Genomic DNA, 22,924 nt, shown 5'->3' with positions numbered 1-22,924 from the left:
ACATCCTCACATCCTCAACACCACCGTCACACCGCCGCCAGGCTCGCATTCACGCCGCGGAGGAGGTGCGATGCTCGGGGCGGCGGCTCTGGAGTATCCGGGCCCCTGATGTTACAATCAGTCCATGCATCCCCCAGTGCGTGTGTTGACAAAACCTACATTATTCAAATATGTAGAATATGTCCACAGTAGAACATACAGTAGTGTTTTAGTGTGTTTTGGTGTGTTTTTTGCACGATAAAAGAACGTATCTAGGACCTGTAGATGGCAGTAACGCGCGCCAATGGCACCGATCTCCAAGAAGAAGACGCGTTTCCTGTCAAAACAAAACCACGTGTGCGGACAGAAAGCGCGTGGACGTCTGATTATTTTCTTCTTTCGTCATTTTACACAAGGATTAAATCGAAATCTTACCTTTTATCGGCCTTTTCTGGTGCGGTGTGTTGGCGAAAGGTGAGCAGAGCCAACGAAAAGCAACTTTACGCACGCATTACGCACTCATTACGCACAGAAGCGCGGTTAGCATCGGGTAGCTTTCAGTTTTAGCTCGACTCTATACACGTATTTTAATATTTAACCGCCGCAAAATATCAAATATAACTAGTTTGGACACTGGTAAGCACGTTAAAGCATGAATTGTTCGCGATTCTTGTTGTTAAACCTAATAAAAAACCGTTTAACTGTTTTAACCGTTGATCGAAGTAGCATTTAAATTGGCAAACTGTAAAACCAAGCAGCTCATAACGGCAGAAATTACGTTTTGTCATGGCAAAAGTTATCAAATGCTTTTACAGTGAAGTAATATTTACTGTTCTGTCAATTTATACTGGATACATAAGATTAAAATTATAACGTGCAGGTTCAAAGTGGCGTTACATGTGGACAGCTCTCCAAAATACTTCATAATACAAACGTTAGTGCTATTTTCTCACCTTTCCACACTTTTATTTGTTATAATATCTTAAAAAATGTAAAATAGTGTAAAATACAAATACAATACAACGTGTGACTACTCCATCACAAGTGAAAAGAAGATTTTGACATCACATAAACTGAAAAAAACTGACAAAAAACAGTTAAAGTCATTCAGATTTTTCTACTCACACGTTGTCCACCTCGTCACTCATGTTTTCTGCGTGAAAAAAATCAGGAAAATAGCAAATAAACTCGCCAGAAAGTCAAAAGTCTTGTGCTGTCAAATGATCCAAACTCCAGTGGAAAAAAATTCAAAGATGGTTAAACTTAAATGTCCTTATCGCTATGGTAACTAGAATTTTCCTGCAAAATTTCCAACTGTTAAACTGATTAAAACCTCTTTATTATAAAACTTGTTCATTAAATTAAAAACAGATTTATTATTGTTAATTGGGAGACTTTTAAGGTTGTTTTGAAAATTAGGAAATTAAACATGTAACTAATCACTAAGAATGTGCAGAGACTGGAACATCAGGCGACTTTAACCTGCTCCAATGGAACAACTGATGCTTGAAACTACTAATGTTTTACACTGCAATGGATATCTTTATTTAAAAGCTCATCCAAAACCTCTACTTTTACAGTGACGGCAATGAAAGGCAGTTTGATACTGTAAACCTATATAAACATGAACTAAATGTTGTTATTATTACTACTAGGGCTGGGACAATATGTCATCCCAAAAGATCTTGCGTGATAAAATTGAAACAAGATTGTGCACACATACGGTAAATGAATATATTTTGTTATAAATTATGTCAAAAGCTCATTCTTGTGTCTCATTTCGTTTTGTGGAAATTATCTTGTCCTACCCCTAATTATTATACTTTTGATTATGGGCCATTCTTTTTGAGTTTTTTTTTTTTTAAATTAAGATATATGGTATAATGAGACCACCAACATAAATAAGAAGTGCCAACAATTCCTCAAGATAATTAATATTGGTTACAGCTCTATAATCCTTGTAGATATTAGAATAAACTGCACAAATATCCAAGAAAACTAGTATGACCTCTGTATTTCCTTATTCCTTCAGGTTGCAGTTGGAGCATGAGTTTTGCGGAGTACTCCGAGAGCATTGCTGAGGGAGATGTGGCCATCATTTACCTGAGCCATGACTCCATGATGCCAGTGAAGGTCCAGAGAGGAGCCCAGACGCAGACCAGGTACGGGGTGATCCGGCATTCTCAGGACCTCATCGGGCACAAATACGGATCCAAGGTAAGAGTCAGTCAACATTGTGTTTAATGCAATAAAAGCAGTGCAGTTGAGTGAAAATGTAAAACAGTGTTAATTTTGGTGTTTCAAGTTTGATAAAAAGAGATGTGATAATATTCAAATATTTTATTAACCTCAGGATTTGCAGTACTGTGCAATACTTTGGATCAGCTCTAAATCAGAGGATCATGATCGAGTGCAGTTTTGAGAAATATAGTATTATTTTAGCCAACTCCAGCTGATAACAGTATTTCTATCCTTTAAACTAAAATAATACAAGACAAAACTGCTCCTCTTGTGTTATGTAGCTATTATTTTCCCTCCAGTACAGCTACAGAACAGCTTTGTATAAATAAAATTACACACATTGTTAGACTTTCTGGAGCAACTATCCAGGATATCTGCTCAACAGCACAGTTTCCTAACGCATAACTCAGCAGATTTATTTCTTTTATTAAGTTGTTTTAGATGAATATTGCGATTTAAAATGTCCAAATGATAAAACGATCCATGGGTTTCATTGATTATAACAATATTGCAGACACAAGCTCAGTAGGTCTTCTTTAAACTGTGCTAAACCTCATCAAACTGTTTTCAGGTGAGCTGCAGTAAAGGCTGGGTGCACGTGCTCCACCCGACCCCAGAGCTGTGGACTGTGTCTCTACCTCATCGCACTCAGATCCTCTACACCACAGACATCTCCATGATCACAATGATGCTCGAGCTCAAGCCCGGCTCCATCGTGTGCGAGTCAGGTGAGGAAGTCATCAAACATGTGTACGGGCGCTAGTCTCTGTGGGCTAAATTACATGCAAAGTCGTATTATTACATTGACATACAGGTTACATAGAGCTAGTGCTGGGTACAGTTAAAAAGTACCAGTATGGTATAGAAAAAAGTGGTGGTACTAGAAACATTAAGGTACCAAAAACTGATTTAACCACAAATTAACTGTTAAAAAGTATTTCAAAGAAGATCCCAACTGTGACAAGTGCATGTTTTTTGTCTTTTGGGCCACAAACCCCCATTTTTTCTGATGTAACTTAAATAAACAAAGTAAATAAAGATAAATATTTGTCCTTTAGTGTGGGACTATTTTTATGGGGAAAGATGTCCCTGCATTCCATGGCAGCATTCCTAAACCACTCAACAAAATTAAATTACATTCTCCGGCAGCCTCCGTGAATCACTAGGAAACTCCAGACAAGATTCCAGTGTGATATTTCAGATGCTTATAGCGGTCAGTCTTTATAAGGTAACACTATTCATATTGTGTTCATATTATTTACTCTGGCAATGTGTCAAATGTGCAGCTTTGCTTTGTTTTATTTAGCAATGTTTGTATTTTCTTGTGATTTCTTCAAATTCTGTGGTCCTAAATTATGATATTTATTGCTAAATTATGGTATTATCTATTCTTGAATAATATTCTTTTTAACATTTTAGTTTTTTTGTTCTCATCAAAGCTTATCTTACTTGGAGTTGTGCCTTTAAAAACATGAAAAGCAGAACTGGATCGTTTTAAACATTTTGCACCGGTCCAAACTTATTACTACTCGCCACAGGAAAGGTTTTTTTTCTTCTTTTTTTTAATCATCATGTTTTCATAAGTAATGGTAGTGACAACAACTAGCATGCTAACAATGCACCAGCCTTACTTCCTGGTTTGCAGATGATTAAACACCACAATATATACTTGGACAAACCAATTTTACTTCATTACATGACAAGAAAATGTAAAAGATTAATGCAATTGTCAGGTCGCAATCGCAGTATGATTATCGTTTTAGTTTGTCAGCTCATATTCATATATCACAATGCTTATCTAAAATTGTGCTTAAATATTTCCCAGTATCCCAAATTCGTCTTGTTCTTGAATATTGCATAATTAAGTCTTTTGTTTTTCCCAAATAGATCTATCCAGTCTTTCCTTCAGTAGCTAAAGAGGTCAAACATTTCCTCTAAAACAACAAAGCTTTTAGCAGAGTCCCATGCGTCTCTGCCTGCGTCCCCCGGGGAGACCTGTGTCCTTGTCCAGGCATCTGTGTTCAGACCTGAGCTAAACAAAGGCCATCGATTTAGATTCTGCAGTGGTTCTGGTTTAGTCCCGGTTTGGTCCTGGTGCAGTCCCGGTTTAGTCCTGCTTTAGTCCATAGTTTAGCTTTATTTTAGTCCAGGCATAGTCCTTGGTCTATCTTCTTTTCTTATTTCTTCTGTAGCCCTATTGTAGTCCTGGTTTAGGTTTAGTTCAGGGTTTATGCTTGTCTTTAGTCCTGGTGTAGTCCTGGTTTAGTCATAGTATAGTTTAGTCTGCATTTAGTCCTTTCATCTTGCTGTTTAGTCATGGTTTAATCCTTGTACTGTTATAATCCAGTCTTTAAGTGTAGCTCAGTCCTGCTATAATCATGGTTTAGTTCTGATTTCATCCTTGTTTTGTGGTGGTTTTGAGCAGATTTTTTGTTCTGGTTTAGTACTGGTCCAGTGTTGTTATAGTCCTGTTTTTTGCTGGCTTAGTCCTTTAGTCTTTGTTTAGTCCTGGTTTATTCCTTGTATTGTTATAATTTGTTTTTTAGTTCTAGCTCAGTCCTGCTGTAGTCCTGCTTTAGTCCTGCTGTAGGTCTGGTTACGTGTCAGTTCAGTCCTGGTTTAGTTCTGCTTTACTCTTGTTCTGTTTGTCTGTTTAGCCGTGCTTTAGTCCTCTTTCTGTCTTGCTTTAGTCCTGCTTTGGTCCTATGTTAGTCCTGCTTTAGTCCAGCTTTAGTCCAGCTTTGGTCCTGTGTTAGCCCTGCTTTGGTCCTGCTTTGGTCCTGTGTTAGTCCTGCTTTAGTCCTGCTTTGGTCCTGTGTTAGTCCTGCTTTAGTCCTGCTTTGGTCCTATGTTAGTCCTGCTTTAGTCCAGCTTTAGTCCAGCTTTAGTCCAGCTTTGGTCCAGCTTTGGTCCAGCTTTGGTCCTGTGTTAGCCCTGCTTTGGTCCTGTGTTAGTCCTGCTTTGGTCCAGCTTTGGTCCAGCTTTGGTCCTGTGTTAGCCCTGCTTTGGTCCTGTGTTAGTCCTGCTTTGGTCCAGCTTTGGTCCAGCTTTGGTCCTGTGTTAGCCCTGCTTTGGTCCTATGTTAGTCCTGCTTTAGTCCAGCTTTAGTCCAGCTTTAGTCCAGCTTTAGTCCAGCTTTGGTCCAGCTTTGGTCCAGCTTTGGTCCTGTGTTAGCCCTGCTTTGGTCCTGTGTTAGCCCTGCTTTGGTCCTGTGTTAGTCCTGCTTTAGTCCTGCTTTGGTCCTGTGTTAGTCCTGCTTTGGTCCTGTGTTAGCCCTGCTTTGGTCCTGTGTTAGTCCTGCTTTGGTCCTGTGTTAGTCCTGCTTTAGCCCTGCTTTTGCCCTGCTTTAGTTCTAGTTTAGCCCTGCTTTTGTCCTGCTTTTGCCCTGCTTTAGTTCTAGTTTAGTCCTGCTTTGGTCCTGCTTTGGTCCTGCTTTGGTCCTGCTTTGGTCCTGCTTTAGCCCTGCTTTTGCCCTGCTTTAGTTCTAGTTTGGTCCTGCTTTAGCCCTGCTTTAGCCCTGCTTTTGTCCTGCTTTTGCCCTGCTTTAGTTCTAGTTTAGTCCCCCTGCAGCTCTACCACAGCGAGCGGAGGGGGAGGGTCATTCTCTGCAGAGCCACTTTCATATTAACGATCAGGTTTTCAGCTTCAGGATTTGCAGATTGTTGAGTGGGAGCCAGATGCTGTTTACACCACACCAGCTGCTAATATTCAGAGCCATTGTTCTGTGGATTGTGACATAATACACACATAGAGGATAAACAAATATGTGAAAAAAAACATACAAATAGTGACAAAATTGTATACGACCCATTTTTTTTAACACTGAGCTAGATACAGGTCAGAATTCTATAGTGGAATTTGCTGTTTAACTGTCAGATTGTAGATTTGTTGACCTGGTTTATGGTTAAAGGGCCTATGTCACGCTATTTTCTGATCGTGAATCTTCCAGACAAATATTTGAAGCTGCAAAACAGGCCAAGAAATGTAGTTCAATCCAGCTAAGAGAAAAGCAGACATCTTTCCCTCCACAGACGCACAAACCACTTCCCCCGTGTACGTGTTTAACAGACTAAATATTCTTCCAGAGCCCACATATACTGCTGATGGCTCACTTTTTTCACTACTAAACTGTGTGTAAGGTGTTGCAAAAGCATTATCTACAGTTCCAAGTACATTTTTGTCAACTTTAATGCCAATCAGGTAAATTTGCAGCTTTCTGATCAACAACGCCTAAATCTAAGTTTGTGATGCCTTCAGTGGGTGTGTGTGGGTGTGTGTGTGTAAAAAAAAAACAAAATTTAGCATGCTCTTGTGTAGGGTTGGCTATCATTAAGTTGAAGTTGCCGATACGATACATACCTTGATATGTAACCCACGATTCGATATGTGTCTCAATACAGTGCACTGTCCGTTCAGTACAATACAATATATTTCAAATTAATTCGATATGATTCAGTGAAAAATAAAGGTTTTCGGGACATTTAATGATCAACCCCATTTCCAGAGAAAATACATATAAATTTAATTAATTTTTTTTATTTAGCTTCCATTTATTGAGGTTGAATGTGCATTTTACCAACTAGAAAAACACCTCAGACTGTTCCATTGTCCAGTGTTACTCATCCAGAGCTTATATGAGCTCCACATTTACATGTCACAGGGACATGTGCAGTTTAACAGCTCTGAACGATCACAACAGATCTACTAAAACAACTGTGACACTAAAAGTCTATGTTTAAACCAAAGTTAATATGAAATAAACCTATTTTAATCATTAAAACAGTGAATCAAATGTCAAATGTTCTGCACAAACCTGTTTCTTTCCTCTAAACAAACCACACAAATGTAGCTCTGTGACAGAATAATTTGGAAAAATACACACAAAAAATACTCTTACATATCCTCAATACAGTATCATTAAATGAAACAATACAATATATAGATTTTTCAATATTTTCGCACACCCCTCCTCCTGTTGCTGTTGTTGTTCTTCTCTTATTTTTAAAACTAAGTCAATATTTTAATTACTGTGCAAGATCCTCTTCATCTTGGCGTATTGAATCTTATAATTTGATTTCTAATGCATAATTCTGTTTGGGTTTAGTTTTTCCTGATTATTTTCTGTAGCAGCCTTGTTTAGCGAGGTCACATTAAGTCCGCACGCTTAATCGCAATCAAATCAAAATTGCAGTTTGAACGGACATAATTGGCCAAATTGCTCACTGCAGATTTTGAAGTGCCGTCATTTCCTTCACAAACAACAATATCTCCTGTCTTATTGTGGATAAAAACTGCCAACCCCGCAGTTTAGATCCGTACAAACATGCTCTGATTAGTTTTGTCAGTTCATATTTGTCCGTTCTTTGCGTTTTTAACAATGTGAACTTTGAACACAATCCTATTATTGAAACAGAAATCGCAAATCTATCGCAATGCTTATCGGAAAAATGATTAGACATGTTTCTCATATTGTTGATCCCTAGTTTATATTTTGACGTAAAGGTATTTCCTCTCTCCTCGTCGATCGAACTCCCTCCAGTCAAGTCTAGTTCAACGCTGTTATTGACCCGTATTGAATCGTATGGGCCTGTATCGGACTGGCCCGTCTCGCGTAGCCGTGTTTTCCGTTTTTGGGGGGGGATGGGGGATGGGGGAGGGGAGCCGGTGGTGCAGCGCTACATCATGTTTTGCTCTGGCTCTGCGCACGTCACCATCCATCCTCCGATTCTGAATGTCCCACTGCGAAAGAAGGAGGGATAAGAGAGGGATGGAAATGCGCCCGGTCAGCTCCTCTCTCTCTCTCCTCCTCTGTTTATGTGTCTCTTAACCCCTCTCTTCTCTTCTCTCCTTTGCGTTCTCTCTCCGTCACACCCTCTCTCTCTCTCTGGCGCTCCCTCTCCAACTCTTTCTCTCACTCCCGTCTTCTTTTTTCCCTGTCTCCCTCTATCTCTTTGCATCTTCTCTCTTATTTTTTGGTGCATAAATCCTTTGTCTTTCTCGTCATCTTTTTGCTGTTCCGTCTGTTCTCTCTCACTCCCACCCTCCCCCTCTCGCTCTTTTGTCCTCCCCCCTCTTTCACCCTCTCTCCATCCCTCCATCCCAGATCAGATATCCACGATGGTATCACATTAGCAGCCGCTGAGTAGGATGAAGTGTTTGGAGGTTGTCACTTCTGATCTCTGACAGTTTAACCGCTCTAAACAGACATTATTAGATTTCTCATTGAACTGGAGACTTCATTTAAAAATCCGCTGAGATGTCGGCTCTGCGCAGACCTTGAGATGACGGTAAACGATCTAGAACACCTCCCGGTCCTGGTTCATCCGGTCCGAAGACTCGTTGAGCTGTGAAGAAACACTCGAATAACGCGCTCATTGTAAATAAAGCGGCTAAAAATCGACAAAGACCAAAATCCAGCTTTTTCAGTTCTGATGCCGGTTTCAATACTACAGCTTTTAAGTATCTGCCGATCCCCGATATCAACCGATACTAGAGCAGAGACTGAATATGAGAGCAGGGCAGTTAATCGAAAGATGGAGAGATTGTGAGTCAGTCGTGTCTAATCGTCAGTGACACGTTTGGGGGTTTTTAAATGGAGAGACCGATCCGATGTGAGTAAAAGCGTGAGGTTTGAAGCCGACTCGAGACTGACGGAGGAAGAAATAGTTTAGTTTATAGCACAGATTAAAAGTGTTTTGTTTATTTTCATCAGTAAGAGCCATTTTAATTTTGTTTTTGCAAGCACGGAGTAAGAAAAAAATCTAAAATAATCAAGATCGATCGATATGAGACGGGAAAACGTGATTATTTTTTCCCCCATATCACCACAAAAACTCATTCAAATGTGTTAAAGCTGTTATAACTACAGAACTACATTGTATAAATCAAAATTCAAAGAAGAGGAGACATTCTGGGCCCTCCCCGTTCCCTCGTAAAGAGAAGCAGCTGCAGTAATAAGCTGGTCTCCGTTTAACATTTGACAAGTGCAGCGTGAATGCGAGATGGACTATTTCTCCCCCGTCATCTGCACAATAACCACACTCGGTTGGCACCTCTCTCCCACGTTTTATGCTGCAACTGTCAAACAAACAAAACAAAGTGGTTTGGCTTTTTATTAGGAAAAAAATGGGTTGCGAATACTTGGCAAAAGGTGAAATTTAAATCTGTCAACTGTAGGTGTGACGGATTTAAATGTCGTCTTTTGTTATGGATCAGACCTGGACGACTGAGGGGATTACACAGATGTTGTGAATACTATTTTTTTTTTTTCCCCTCAATCTTGCCCAGCTTTAAGTCTGTAGTTTGCGAGCTGTGCTTTTTTTTCCTGACTTGAGGGAAATGGGAAAGCGTTGAGTCAGAGCTGAACCAGGCTGTATCATGTGCGTTTGACTCCTCCGTCTCCTCTGTAGTTTTATCAGAGCGCAGCCTCATTCTCAAAGTAACAAAGTGGCAGGACGAGGCTTGATAAAGAAATCCAGCTGTCGGCAGGCGAGGTGTCGACCTGTTCATCTGTTCCTGTTTGCTGCGAGGTGCAATAATGACACTGCTCTAAGAAAGTCTGCACGTTTATGTCAAATGGATTGTTATGCGCGAGAGCCATGATGCTGTGGGCAATGAGATGGACACAGTGCGTAGTGATGTTTAAGAAGAGTCTGATTCCGTAAGAAGCTTTTAAAATATAAAATGGGTTAAAATAAATGTACAAATACATATGAAAAATGAACAGAATCCTGAACCTGAGGGATAATTGCTGTAAATTAGCTTGGTGTCTTTCGTCTGTATCATTCGGAGTTGAACTAAATGACTTTCAGAGAGTTACACTGATTAAAGGACCTATATTATTCTAAATTTTGTTTCACATGTTCGAGTAATCCTTAGTTATTAGTCTGCTCCGAAGCTCAAAACGCTCTGTTCCACCTTGTGATGTCATGAAGTGGTCGTTTTCAAATTAACAGCTCCTTTTACCTTTTGTTCAGTAGAGATTGTCAATTCCGGGGGTGAAATTATCCAAATGTTTGTAGTTCAGCTATATGGAGTTTAAAAACACAGCGGAGCACTTCCCGTATTACCACATGATGACATCACGAGGTGGAACAGAGCGTTTTCTGTTCGAGAGAAGAACTCCGTATTAGCGTCGTTCAGTGATGTAGCTTTAGCATTAGTCTCCCCTGCACAGTTCAGTGTTGTGGCTCTAAGAGGATGAAGCTGTGGGGGAGGGGGACGCGCTAAGGTCACCTCCATTCGGTCGCTCTTCCTCTTTTTTTAAATAACACGTCTGCTTTAGAGCGATGCAGAAGTCACCCAGACCTGAGTCAGATCCAGAGCAGAGCGACGTGTGCAGACTGTGGGAGATTAGGTTAAACATTAAACAGTAGATATGAACGACTGGAGGCAGAGTTTGAAGCAGCAGTGTGGATGTTTTTTATGTTTTATACTGCTTTACAAAGATTATAGTATAAATAAATGACATGATATCACAATATTGTAGAGTCGCTGTAGTTTAAATTGAGCTGGAGGACAGGACAAAACGCTCAGGTGGAATTTTGCTGTTTAATTGTCAGACTGCGTGTACGTTTATAGTCAGTATGTGTGTAATTACTGGGCCTGTCCGCATGAAACGATGGCGTAAAGTATAAATATACAACAGCGGGGTTGAATATTGACACCACTTTATAGAATCATTTGAAAGACGTGATTGTTGTCAGTTAAAAGGACTTAAAACCGTAAGATTCATATGACAAGTTTGCGGAGAAATGATGAGGTTCAGCGTTTGTGGATCATAAATTTGTCCGTTTGACTGTGTTTGAAAGAAATATACAGAGTTAAATCTCGCTCAGGGACTCGAACCTCTCATCGACATGATCTTTTTTTTAGTTTTTTACCTTCAAGCTTGATCTATGTTGTGAGAGGAATGCCTGATGGGAGAAGTATCTTGCTCATAAACACATAATCAGTAGTTGAGTCAAACTACCAACTCTTTCTAGTAAACGACCCCTTGAATTTTTATAGTGTTACGCAAAAAATGTGGGAAAACTATGTATTTTTGTAAGGATGTTGTATTATATTTGACAGAACCAAACCTCAACGGGATATTTTAATAACATAAGCAGCAGATTGTATTGACCATAAGCTCCCGTTGCCCTTGAGTTAAACATTTGCAGAGTAAACACTTGGACTTTGATACAGGGGAATAAAAAGCTGTTCTGTACGTAAGAGGAGAGGAGGAGAGGAGAGGGGGATACAGGGGGGAGAACAGAGGGGGAAAAGAGAGGGGAGAAAAGGAGCAAGGAGAGGAAAGCGGGAAAGGAGAGACAGAAAAAAGATTTTGCCCAAGGTGACCCTCCGTGACAAGCCCACAACAGAAACAAGGCTAATCTGGAGCTAACTTCACTATCACGGCACAAATAGCAATTCAAGTGGGAGTAAACCTTTAGATTCTATTAGTGTTGGAACTACGCATGAATCAAAACATTTAATTTTATTTTCCTTTATTTTATGAGGCCTAACTTTTCTTGCGCAGGGTCCGTCACCTTCTCGTCCCCGTGGAGATGTGATCACTTTGTCTGAATCGGTTTAACGTCACACTGTGTAACGTTCCAGGCAAACTTTGTTGATCCACAAGGGAAATTGCTTCGACGCAGCAGCTCACAAATTACATTATAATAACAAAGAGCAACTGAAATGGTAATATACAAATGTAATAAAAGTATCTTCGTGGTGGTTATCCCGTCTCCTCGCAGCAAAGAGGTTGTGGGTTGGAGTTTCAGCTCTTTTGTCAATGTCCTTCGTCACTCTTTTGTTAAATTGTGTTGATTTAAATTGATTTGTTAATTGGATGTTTAGTTTCAGTGACGCTCGCTTTATGTCTTGAGGTCTGAAATCGATTCTTTCAAATTCATTGATCATCTGTCCTAGTCTTCGAGGCTCCAGGCGGGACTCGACAAGTAAATTAGCTCTGATCCGGCACTAAACTGATGATTGATGATGATGATGATGATGATTTGGTTTATTCTGAGCATTGGTTTAGGATAGTTTTTCATACTTGTTCAAGAGAGGGGAAAAAACAATATTAATGCATGAATACACTTTGACTGTATCACATATAACTGTCTGACTAAAGTCTCATTGCTCAAAAGGGAGTGGGGTGACGTAATACTTATTTAATCCCCCGTGTTACGCATGTAAAACACATTTCTAGTGTGCTCTCTGTGCACGTTTTATAAAGTCACACAGATCTCATATTAATATTCACAAAAATGCAGATGTTCATATCCCAAACAAAGCGGTTATAGTGCTGGTTCATAACAGTAATGAAATAAAAACAGTATAAAGTGTCTTACAGCGGCTCGCTTCTATGCTGTGAAAATATGAGGTTTTTTGCGCGTTTTCTTAAATTTGTGAATACGTGCGTGTTGCTCGTGCTGCTGCTCCAGACTGTCCCACAGTTTGACTCCACACACACACACGAGACACAGAAACTTTTACTTTTAGTTTGGATGGTTTTTACTTTTAAAATTGTCCACTCCTCTCAGCTGATTCATTTAGATCTCTCTACATCAGCTCAAATCAGGATGAAATCGGGATGAAATCGGGATGAAATCAGGATGAAATCAGGATGAAATCAGGACCGAGCCAGGACCGAGCCAGGACCGAGCCAGGACCGAGCCAGAACCGAGCCAGAACCGAGCCAGGACTGAAGGACCATTTCCCTCCCAATACTTTGTAGAATTCACTGTAGTTTCCTCACTCCCTCTGCGGGCTAAATGGTTCTAAACATTGGGTTCTTTGTGATTGTTCAAACAAAGGAGCAATGACGTAAACTCTGCCATACAGACGAGCAGAGGAGGCGATTTACTATCTGCAAATCTACAACATCTGACAGATTTTAGTCTGCGCAAACTGCAAACATTTTAGGTTTTGATAGTACTATATTTGACTTGATGCCAAAATTTAAAGGCCCTATATCACACAAAATGGATTCTTGATGTCATGTAGTGGCAGATTTCAAGTTAACAGCTCCTTTTACCTTTAGTTCAGTAGAGATCGCCAATTCCAGGACTGAAATCATCCAAACGACGATTAGAGCTCTCCCAGTATGACATCACAAGGTAGAACGGAGTGTTTTCAGTTTGACAGAAGAACTCAGCTTAAATATGCAGGATGTGTGTGTTAAGCACGAGTGAATGAAACAAAACACAACTCCAGGTCTGTTTTGTGATGAAGAAACAACATTAGAACATCATGGATCTGACGGTTGTGTAATCTAGGCCCTTTAAATACCCCAGGGTGCTCCTCACAGTGTGTTTTAATATGTACAGCAAGAATCATTGTTCAGGAAACACTCTAAACTGTAGAGACACTCACAGTGAAAGAGGAACAGCACAGAGCTTTGTTTAGATACCGGATGTGTGCTCTTTGTCTTAGGCACAACTCAGTCTCACAATTCAAGCCATGTTACTTCACCTTTTTTGAGTTTTATAATGTGTTTGTTTCTTCGTAAAAAAGACTGAGTTTAATTCCTGTCTTAAATTTCCTGTTTTCCGTTAGTTGATAATTGTGATCAAGCAAGTGAAAATGATCGTAAGAAGCAATATTATATCATTAAAAGCAAAATTAAGTCACCTCTAGGGTTGTCAAAAGTGTTGAAAAGCAGATATTAAAACTCGTATTTAAACTAGATACTCATTTGAACAAGTATCAATACTAAAAGTCACATTCCCATGACGTAAATGGACCTTTCGTGAATGTCTTTAGACTGATCTTTGGCTGTGTCAAGTATAATACCACGTAGACTAGCCACCTCAATTCGATTTATACTCCAAAACCGTACTTTCTCATTCATAAAGTTTGATAAAGCTGGTCACATAGTAGACGAATGCTGATCTGTTAAACTAACCGAATGAAAGAAAAATATTTCACTTTTCAGCCTTTACATCCCGTATTCCAGCGTGTTAAGTAATCCATAACACATTCATATCATATTCTTGACGTCTCTAAACCCACTCCCACCTGTTGATGTCATCAGGTGGTGGTCTTCTCTTTAAGGAAGTGTGCATTCATGTATTTGAAGTCTATTATTATATTTATTATTATCATTATTATAGGGCTGAACGATTTGGTAAAATGATGAATTATGATTTTCCTGATGAGCATTGTGATGGTGATGGTTAGATTTGCGATTTTGTTTTAATAATAGGATTCTCAAGAACTGACAGAAAGACAAGCTGACAAACTAATCACATTTCGGAACATGTTTTACCTAAATTACAGTATTAGTTTTTATTTAGTTTTTATACACAATAAGACGGGATATTTTGTTGTTTTGTGGAGGAAGTTGTGGGACTTCAAAAACTGCAGCCTTTGACATTTGTGAATAACTATGTCCATTCATCTTTCCATTTGATTGCGATTAATCTTGCAGCCAAAGCAGAATTTGCAATAAACTAACATCTTATATTTTCTGCCTTTAGTTAAAATGCCTTTGCACCCTATGTTGTGTAACTATGGTGTTTTAGTTTGCAAAGAAGTTGGATGTAGAAAGAATAATATGCATGGCTGGTCATACATTTTGTGCTTCTCTCTCCAGGTACAGGCAGCGGCTCTCTGTCTCACGCCATCATCCGCTCCATCGCTCCAACAGGTCACCTCCACACTGTCGAGTTCCACCAGCAGAGAGCTCTGAAGGTGCAGGAGGAGTTCATGGAGCACCGCGTGGGTAACATGGTCACCGTGAGGAACCAGGACGTGTGCAAAGACGGGTTTGGGGTGAGCGGAGTCGCAGATGCGGCGTTTCTGGACATACCTTCGCCGTGGGACGCAGTGGGACACGCCAAGAGCGCCCTCAAGAAACAAGGTACGAGACCATGGATCTGTTGATACTCTGCAGTGACATCACGCTGGGGGTGTTCTTCATGTATGTATATGGTGGAATGTTCATCAGTTACCAACACTGACAAAACTCAAGTCTGTCTGAAAACGCAAGAAAAAATACAAAATGGATTTATACAACACATGTTCAAGAGCCTGTGATAAATCTGAGCGTTCATGGTCTTGTTTAGGAGTTTGATTTTCAACATAAAGGTGACAGTCACTAACTGAAAAACTGTTTGCTAATGCTAGCTAGCTTGTGAGTGTAATGTTACGTGAGCGAGAGCACAAATCAGCTCACATGTTGTAGTTCTAAGTCAGTCATTTATGGTCAGACTGTGTTAAAATAAAGCTGAAATTAAAATCTAACAAAGCCTCAGACAGAGCAGTGCCTCCAGTTAGCTTCACACTCCCAGTGAATGTTGATGACATCAGCTGCAAAGTATGAATAGAGATGCTATGTGTGATGTCACTTCCGGGTCTATCAGCTGATTGAAAACAATGAACACATCTCATGTTAAAAATGGACAGTAGTTATTTAAAAATAAAATGTTGTAGGTCTGGGTCTGCGGTTACAACTGTGACAGAAAGTGTACGAGAGAGGGTGAGATAAGCTCGCTAGGCTAGGCTAAACTAGCATTAGCGTTGATAGCCAGTTGGTGAGACACACTGATAATCCTATATTATGATAGATTATTACTACATCATTTACACAGTTATTTGATACAGTCTGTGGTTAAACAGACACTTTTGAAATGTAACTGTTTTTGAATAAGGAACCAAAACAAAACTAGAGATCAGCTCTGAAGTTTCTGGTTGGACCCGGAAGTGACATCATCACTTAAGGGTTATATTGACACTTTGCAGTGACATCACGCTGGGGGTTCACTGCATACATGCTCAACTCTTGCTGCACTTTAAATATAAGTTTTCTCTGCAGATCACTGACAAAATGACAGACATGGGGCGAGGGAGTGAGAGGAGAGAGAGAAACGAAAGTCAGTTATAGCAGAGACCCGTCTGTACTCACCACAAGTGCAAAAAGCATCACGAGTATTCACCCGCGGCGCTGCGTTTACAGCTTTTACATTTGATCACATGACTTCTCTCTGTTCATGGATCTCAAGCTGTGGCAGCTCTCCTCTGTGGTCATAACAGTTAATGAGCTGTCAAAAATTATATTATTTTGATTTGAACTAAGTCCTTCAAATCAGGAAGGAACAGTTTTTCTGAAACCTAGGCCTGTCATGATAATTACTATATCGTTCTATATATGTTAGAGGGAACAATAATTTTTGGGGGCCGATATTTATTGTGGGTATTGTTTCTTTGTAATAGTAGGGAACATTTTCTTATTTTTCCATACTACAATTTGTAGTTAGTTTATATCTAGATTTGAGCTGTATAAATAACTTTTATGACTCATTATAAAGTGTTTCCTTCTGCAATTTATTTATTGCAGTATTGATCATTGTTTTAACCATACATTTAAATAGATTTTTTGGGAATATATATATATATATATATATATATATATATATATATATATATATATATATATATATATATATATATATATATATATATATATATATATATATATATATATATATAAAACATACTTCAGAATATGTGATCTTGCCAGGCCTACTGAAACCCATGAATTACTCTAACACTGATTAACTTCCTCCTTTGTTCAGGGTCAGTCTGAGGTCATGAGAGCAGAAAGCATCTCTCTGGTTTCCCCAAACAACCACAAGTTTCAACAGGCCCCAGATCAGACTTTAAACATTAGAGCACCTCCTGTTTAACCTGTTGTAGTGTGTCTGTGTCAGTCTGTATCCTGGAGCGAGCAGGAAGTGAACAGGAAGTGCAATTGTCAAGATACTTCCGTTAAGATTATATTGTGACCTGAATAATCACAATTATCGATTTTAAGAGCTTAAAAAATGCCAGTTTTTTAACGCAAAATTAAGTCTTCTAAATTCATTTTGTTTAAAAAAATGTAGCCTAATTGTTTGCTTTTTATATGAACGTTTAAGTCTCATTAAAGGTGTGGACCCAGCTGATTATAAAGCATTTATCATCCACAATCCACAAAGTAAGACCGGTGCCCTGTTAGCATGCTAGTTGTTTTTGTTAAATTTACCGTGACAGCTGAACTCCGCTCTGGCCGGTGAAAGATGTACAAAAAGCCTTTAAAAAACAAATAGCTGTGAATAATTAGGGTGTGCAGAATAATCTGGTACCGTGCTTTAAATAACCAAACATTTCTTGTGATATAGTTTACATTAGTTACATTTTCCTCCCTCCCTCATCTCCACAGTACTATTATAAATCCTGCTTTAGTGGCTGTGCTCTGTATGAATCGGCTGCTTCACAAACACAGGCTTCTTTTACTCAGTTCTAAAGGCTCATATGAAAGAGACTCAGTCCTTTTATGGTGCACTGTACTCTGCTCCACTCTCTACGAGCTTTCACATTTCACATTTCACTCACAAACAGCTGCCAGTCTGAGAAGTGATGAGTTTTAGAGCACATTGTAAAGTCCATTACAGCTGCATTATAATTTACTTATGGGGTAATTATGTATTTGAAAACTTAAACATCTAAATCCCCAGTATGTAACTTTCTAAGCCAAAAATATACTAAACTAAAAGCACGTTGTTCCACTTTAGTTGTTTATTTCACTGAAAAACGTAGAAAAACACATGTCTTTGTTCTGAATGGACTTGCATCTCTCCAAACCTGAGTCTTACTTGGCCTCTTGTTCCTCCTTTTGACTATAATATTCCACAATACGACATAACACGTGTCTGTCTCCATGGAGAATGTCACATATTATACTTTTAAGTACCAACTCAAAAATGTTTTACAAGATAATATCAAAATCTCTGCTTAAATATGCAAAATGTATCAAGGATTTAATCACATTTTTGATCAATTTGTGTTTTTAAAAGTATAATTTAATCATCTAAGTAAAAAAAAATATGTTTTGGGCCAAATAACAAAAAAAACAAAAAAAAAGTAATTTGGTTTAAGTAAACTTGGGTAAACCTGATCGTGAGCAGGATTTTTGAAAACCTTCACAGGCAGAACATGCAAAACCAGAACATGTCACAATGTTTTGCTTGACATACAATATATTCAAAAAGCATGACTTCAGGAGAAACTATAAAAGGATATAGTGTATTTAACTAAATTCGACTAAAAACATCCAACCTGGGACTGGCCCCTCGTGTCCCTCACATTTTCAGATCCATGTTGTGGAGCCTGGCCCTTTAAATTCATGAAATCAGTGTAAAAGCTGCTTATGTGAAAAACCCCACTCTGATAAATGAACTCCACCTCCTCCATCACTGCCATAACCCAACCTCCGGGAGCTTGAGTTCCCGGTACAGGCTAATCGCAGTAGTACTTCCAGTTGTAGCACTCGTAGAGGTGACTGCAGTGACAGTTGCAACAGAACTATTAATAGTATTTGTAGTTGTGGTAGTCGTCGTGGTAGTTGTAGTCGTTTTATTAGAAGTAGTAGTGGTAGTTGTAGCTGTAATAGTATTATGATTTGTATCCGCAGTTGTTGGAGTAATTTCAGCAGTATTGGTAGTGATAGCAGTTGTAGTAGCAGTACTAGTAGTAGGCAGTATTTCCCAGCCGTTGCGTTCCCAGAGGAGCGGAGCAGCTCTGTGTTTGACCTCATATGGGCAAACTCCACTCGCTGCTTCACTGTTTATCAGATGCGAGTTTGCGTTTCTATGGGCCAGACTCTTATCCAAATGATCAAATGTAGAGCACAACTTTTGGATTTGTCAGTATAGTCTAATGTACGAATCAGTGCCGTTTTAACACAGAATTAAATGCATGATATATCGTTTTTTTATAAATGGCGTATGACTTAAATATATGGGTGTTTTACTATAACATATGTAGATTATTATGTAATTATTTCATATTTTGTTCATTATCTAAAATGGCTTAACCTCCTGAGACCTGGCGTCCTCATCTGTGGACAACACATTTTGGATTGTTTAGGCCACAGTGCAAATTTTTAGAAGAACAGCAACAACAACATGTTCAATTTGGAATATTTTTAAGAGTTTAGAATATTAATTTTTTTTGTTTATTTATATTTTATTTTTTTATTTAATTATTTTATTTTTATTTGTTTTTATTATTATTTTTTATTGTATTTATTTATTTTTTTTATTACTTTTTTTTATTATTTTATTTGATTAAAGCTCGGATCTCAGGAGGATATTATCAGAAATCGGTTCGTTAACTTGTTGAAAAATGTAAAAACAGATACGCATATAATTGGAAGAAAGTACAGATCACTGGGCGGAGATGTGGGGTAGGTGAAAACTGAAATTTTCCGGGCACGCAAGCCTCAAATGACAATACAGAATTACTCAAACATGCGTGAGTAAACTGATATATCCCCCCAGATCCTGCAGCCTTAGTCTTAACCATGTGCCCTCGTTAATTAATTAATATGTGATTTTTCTGGCAAGTTTTCAATTTTGATTAGATTTACAACGCGTTTTTTAGCTAAAGAAAGTGGTTCCAAGTTCAGATTTTAAACGTGTCCTTCGTAAACTACAATAAGACGGATATTTAGTTGTTTGAGGCACTTCAGTAGCTGCAGCCTTTCTGATTTGCTAATTGTGTCCGTTCTAATTGCAACACCGATTAATCGTGCAGCCTTAAAACTTCAAAATAGGTCCTTTTTTTAAATCTCACATTTTCCAATTCCTCTCCAAATCCCACCCTCCCCCTGTCCCTCTCCCTCTGCAGTATTCACTCCCTCCATGTTGTAACGTTGTAAATCGTGTAGTATTTTGGCCCGAGTCCGACGCTAATCTGCCTCATGGCCTCTGTTGGCGACATCTTCATGCTAACAGGAAGTGCAGTCATTAGTCAGCGGGAGAACCCAACTGAACTCTGTAACGTGTTTAAGTATTCGGACACACCCCATTGGCTCGTGTGGGTTCCTAAGAGACAGAGTAGTGTTTATGACTCGAGTGTTGTTGACTAAAGGAGCGAATGACTCTGGACTATGCAGTGGACGGGGTGGGATGGTGTTGCTGACATAAATGCACCTTTCAGCTGCAGCGGGGTGTGAAAACTGTCAAAAAAATGTGTTTCAGATTACAAAAAGAAACTGAATTGCTCAAAAAAATCAACCAATGAGCCAACAGGCGTCTCGATATTCTAAACTCCCTGTAGTTTAAACTGCGTTGGAGAACTCTATGGTGGACTTTGCTGTTTAACTATCAGACTGCAGATGTGTTGACCGGGTTTATGGTGAATATTTCTGTAATTATCGGGCTTATTTACATGAAACAAAAACCTGGCGCAGAGTTCACCGTCGTCTCCGTCGGTGCAACTAAACAAAAGTGAAAGTGGTGCCGTTATTCAATCGCAAAGACGGGATTGTTGTCAGAATCCGTGACAAGTTCGTGGAGCCGATCCCCAAACAAATCACGAGAAGGTTCAACATTTGTGGATTATAAATTTGGAGATTTCTTTCAAAAACACGTAGACTCTCCCATAGAATCACATAGGCCCTTTCTCTCCATGAACTGAACCTATTCATTATTGTATGTTTACTACTGAAATCGTAATACAAGTTCTGAGACTTTAATTTGTGTTTGCGCTTGTTACAAAACAGCCCAGATTTTGCCTAACCCTCTCTCCTGTCTTTCTCCCTCCTCTCCTTCCCAATTGGCTGTCTCCCTCTCTCCCTTCTCCCCCCTTTGTCTCCTCCCTGTCCCCCTCTATCCCCTTTCTCCGCCTCTTTTCAACCCCCTCTTCCTCTCCCTCCCTCCTCTTCCTAATTCACTCTCTCCCTCCTCCCCCCCTCCCTCTCTCCAGGTGGGCGGGTCTGCTCCTTCTCTCCTTGTATCGAGCAGGTGCAGAGGACGTGCGCTGCCTTCACAGACCATGGGTTTTCAGAGCTCTGCACCATAGAGATCCTCCTTCAAGTCCACGATGTCCGCACCGTCTCTCTACCCGTCCCGGACTTTGGACCCAACTCGGATCTAAACCGGGATCAGAACCGAGACCAGAATCAAACCCAGAATCAGAACCAGTCTAGTCCAGGTGCAGTGACAATCAAAACCACCACAGTGCCCAGAGAGATACCGGGACACACTGGGTTTCTCACATTTGCCACTAAACCAAGGACTTGAGAGGAAATAATTTTAGTATTTTTTTAGTTTAAACATTTTGTGTTGCACTTGAATAAATGGGAAGGCGAGGCAAATACTGAATTGTGTGTGTTAGGATTTTCAAAGTTTAAATCTCGTAAAAAGTGGGTATACCTGATTTCTTTCATGTTACAAGTAAAAATAGTTTTGCCCCAGTTCATTTATATAGTAAAAGCAGCTCTTGGGGTCAAAATGAGACTGCTGTGTACTGTCAGCATTTACTATTATAGCGTTATAATTATCCAGTGCGCTCTTAGCATGCTAGGTGGTGTTAGCAGTGGCGTGACTGGACATGACTTCGCTATGGGGCTTCTACATTCATTGCGTTCAATAATGATGCTCTTAATGAGTTGGAATAAGTTTGTACTTATGTAAACCATTAAAAATAAAGTACCGGTAATTCTTTTTTTATGTTTTTTAAGACCTTTTGATCATCATTTGTACATGGACACATATGTTTTTGTGATATTTGGAATATTAAAGATATGCAAGTGCTTTTTATTTTCTAAACTGCACATTTTGTGTTTGGATTTGCGCAAATGATTTTGAAGTTATTCTTATTCTTTAGAACCCAAAACCTACGTCTTACAATGATGTGAAACAAGTCGACGTGAAGTTAGTTGATGTGAGAGCAGAAGATACAGAAGAGAGGTCAGATGAAGCGAAGGAGAGGGTCAGATGGAGCAGAGGATGAAGAGGAGAGGGTCAGATGGAGCAGAGGATGAAGAGGAGAGGGTCAGACGGAGCAGAGGATGAAGAGGAGAGGGTCAGACGGAGCAGAGGATGAAGAGGAGAGGGTCAGACGGAGCAGAGGATGTAGAGGAGAGGGTGAGAGGAGCAGAGGATGAAGAGGAGAGGGTCAGATGGAGCAGAGGATAAAGAGGAGAGGGTCAGATGGAGCAGAGGATGAAGAGGAGAGGGTCAGATGGAGCAGAGGATGAAGAGGAGAGGGTCAAACGAAGCAGAGGATGTAGAGGAGAGGGTCAGATGGAGCAGAAGATGAAGAGGAGAGGGTCAGATGGAGCAGAGGATAAAGAGGAGATGGTCAGATGGAGCAGAGGATGAAGAGGAGAGGGTCAGACGGAGCAGAGGATGAAGAGGAGAGTGTCAGATGGAGCAGAGGATGAAGAGGAGAGTGTCAGATGGAGCAGAGGATGAAGAGGAGAGTGTCAGATGGAGCAGAGGATGAAGAGGAGAGGGTCAGATCTCTTGGAGCAGTGGTGTTTTCCTGGTTGTAAAGCCTGCAGTATTTAGCTGCTCATTTCCAGTTTAGCACAGTTTAATCTCTTTAGCGTACTTTTACGTTCTAATCCCGTTCTTACCGTGGGCCGGGAATATAAATATCTTCTGTGTTCGAGGAAAGTGATGGTGTGAAGACCAAAGTAAAACTAGAACCTGTAGTAACTCGGGTTAGACAAGGGGCAGAGCGTAATCGCGGTGAAGTTGTAGACCTCATCCAGTGACGGACCATTCGTAAAAGTGTACTGTTTGTTAAGGAGGCGGGCAGTTGGTAGGATTAAAATATGCAGGATTGGTGCGTTAAATGAGTGTGAATGAAACAAAACCCAACTTCAGGTTTGTTTGTGATGAGGAAACACTAAAATAGAGCCAAACATAGTGTAAGATGA

At 39.7% G+C, this 22,924-nt stretch overlaps 1 protein-coding gene across 1 annotated transcript; it reads left to right on the top strand.

The window, feature by feature from the left end:
- Window positions 1-275: 275 nt before the first annotated feature.
- Window positions 276-21,810, top strand: trmt61a (tRNA methyltransferase 61A). The gene is made up of 5 exons (XM_033988483.2): window positions 276-453; window positions 2,012-2,196; window positions 2,792-2,948; window positions 14,807-15,073; window positions 20,962-21,810. Exons 2-5 carry the CDS (start codon window positions 2,026-2,028, stop codon window positions 21,276-21,278), a joined length of 912 nt encoding a protein of 303 aa, XP_033844374.1. The 5' UTR covers window positions 276-453; window positions 2,012-2,025; the 3' UTR covers window positions 21,279-21,810.
- The last annotated feature ends 1,114 nt before the right edge of the window (window positions 21,811-22,924 follow it).

The sequence above is a fragment of the Periophthalmus magnuspinnatus genome, chromosome 22 (assembly GCF_009829125.3).
Source record: "Periophthalmus magnuspinnatus isolate fPerMag1 chromosome 22, fPerMag1.2.pri, whole genome shotgun sequence".
Lineage (NCBI taxonomy): Eukaryota > Metazoa > Chordata > Actinopteri > Gobiiformes > Gobiidae > Periophthalmus > Periophthalmus magnuspinnatus.
Note: the sequence above shows the minus strand (reverse complement) of the source record. Positions and strands in the feature narration are given on the sequence as shown.

Coding starts and splice junctions, on each gene's coding strand:
- trmt61a (XM_033988483.2), top strand. CDS start 2,026: ATGAGTTTTGCGGAGTACTCCGAGAGCATTGCTGAGGGAGATGTGGCC. Junction 2,197..2,791: donor GGCACAAATACGGATCCAAG/GTAAGAGTCAGT, acceptor AACTGTTTTCAG/GTGAGCTGCAGTAAAGGCTG. Junction 2,949..14,806: donor CTCCATCGTGTGCGAGTCAG/GTGAGGAAGTCA, acceptor TTCTCTCTCCAG/GTACAGGCAGCGGCTCTCTG.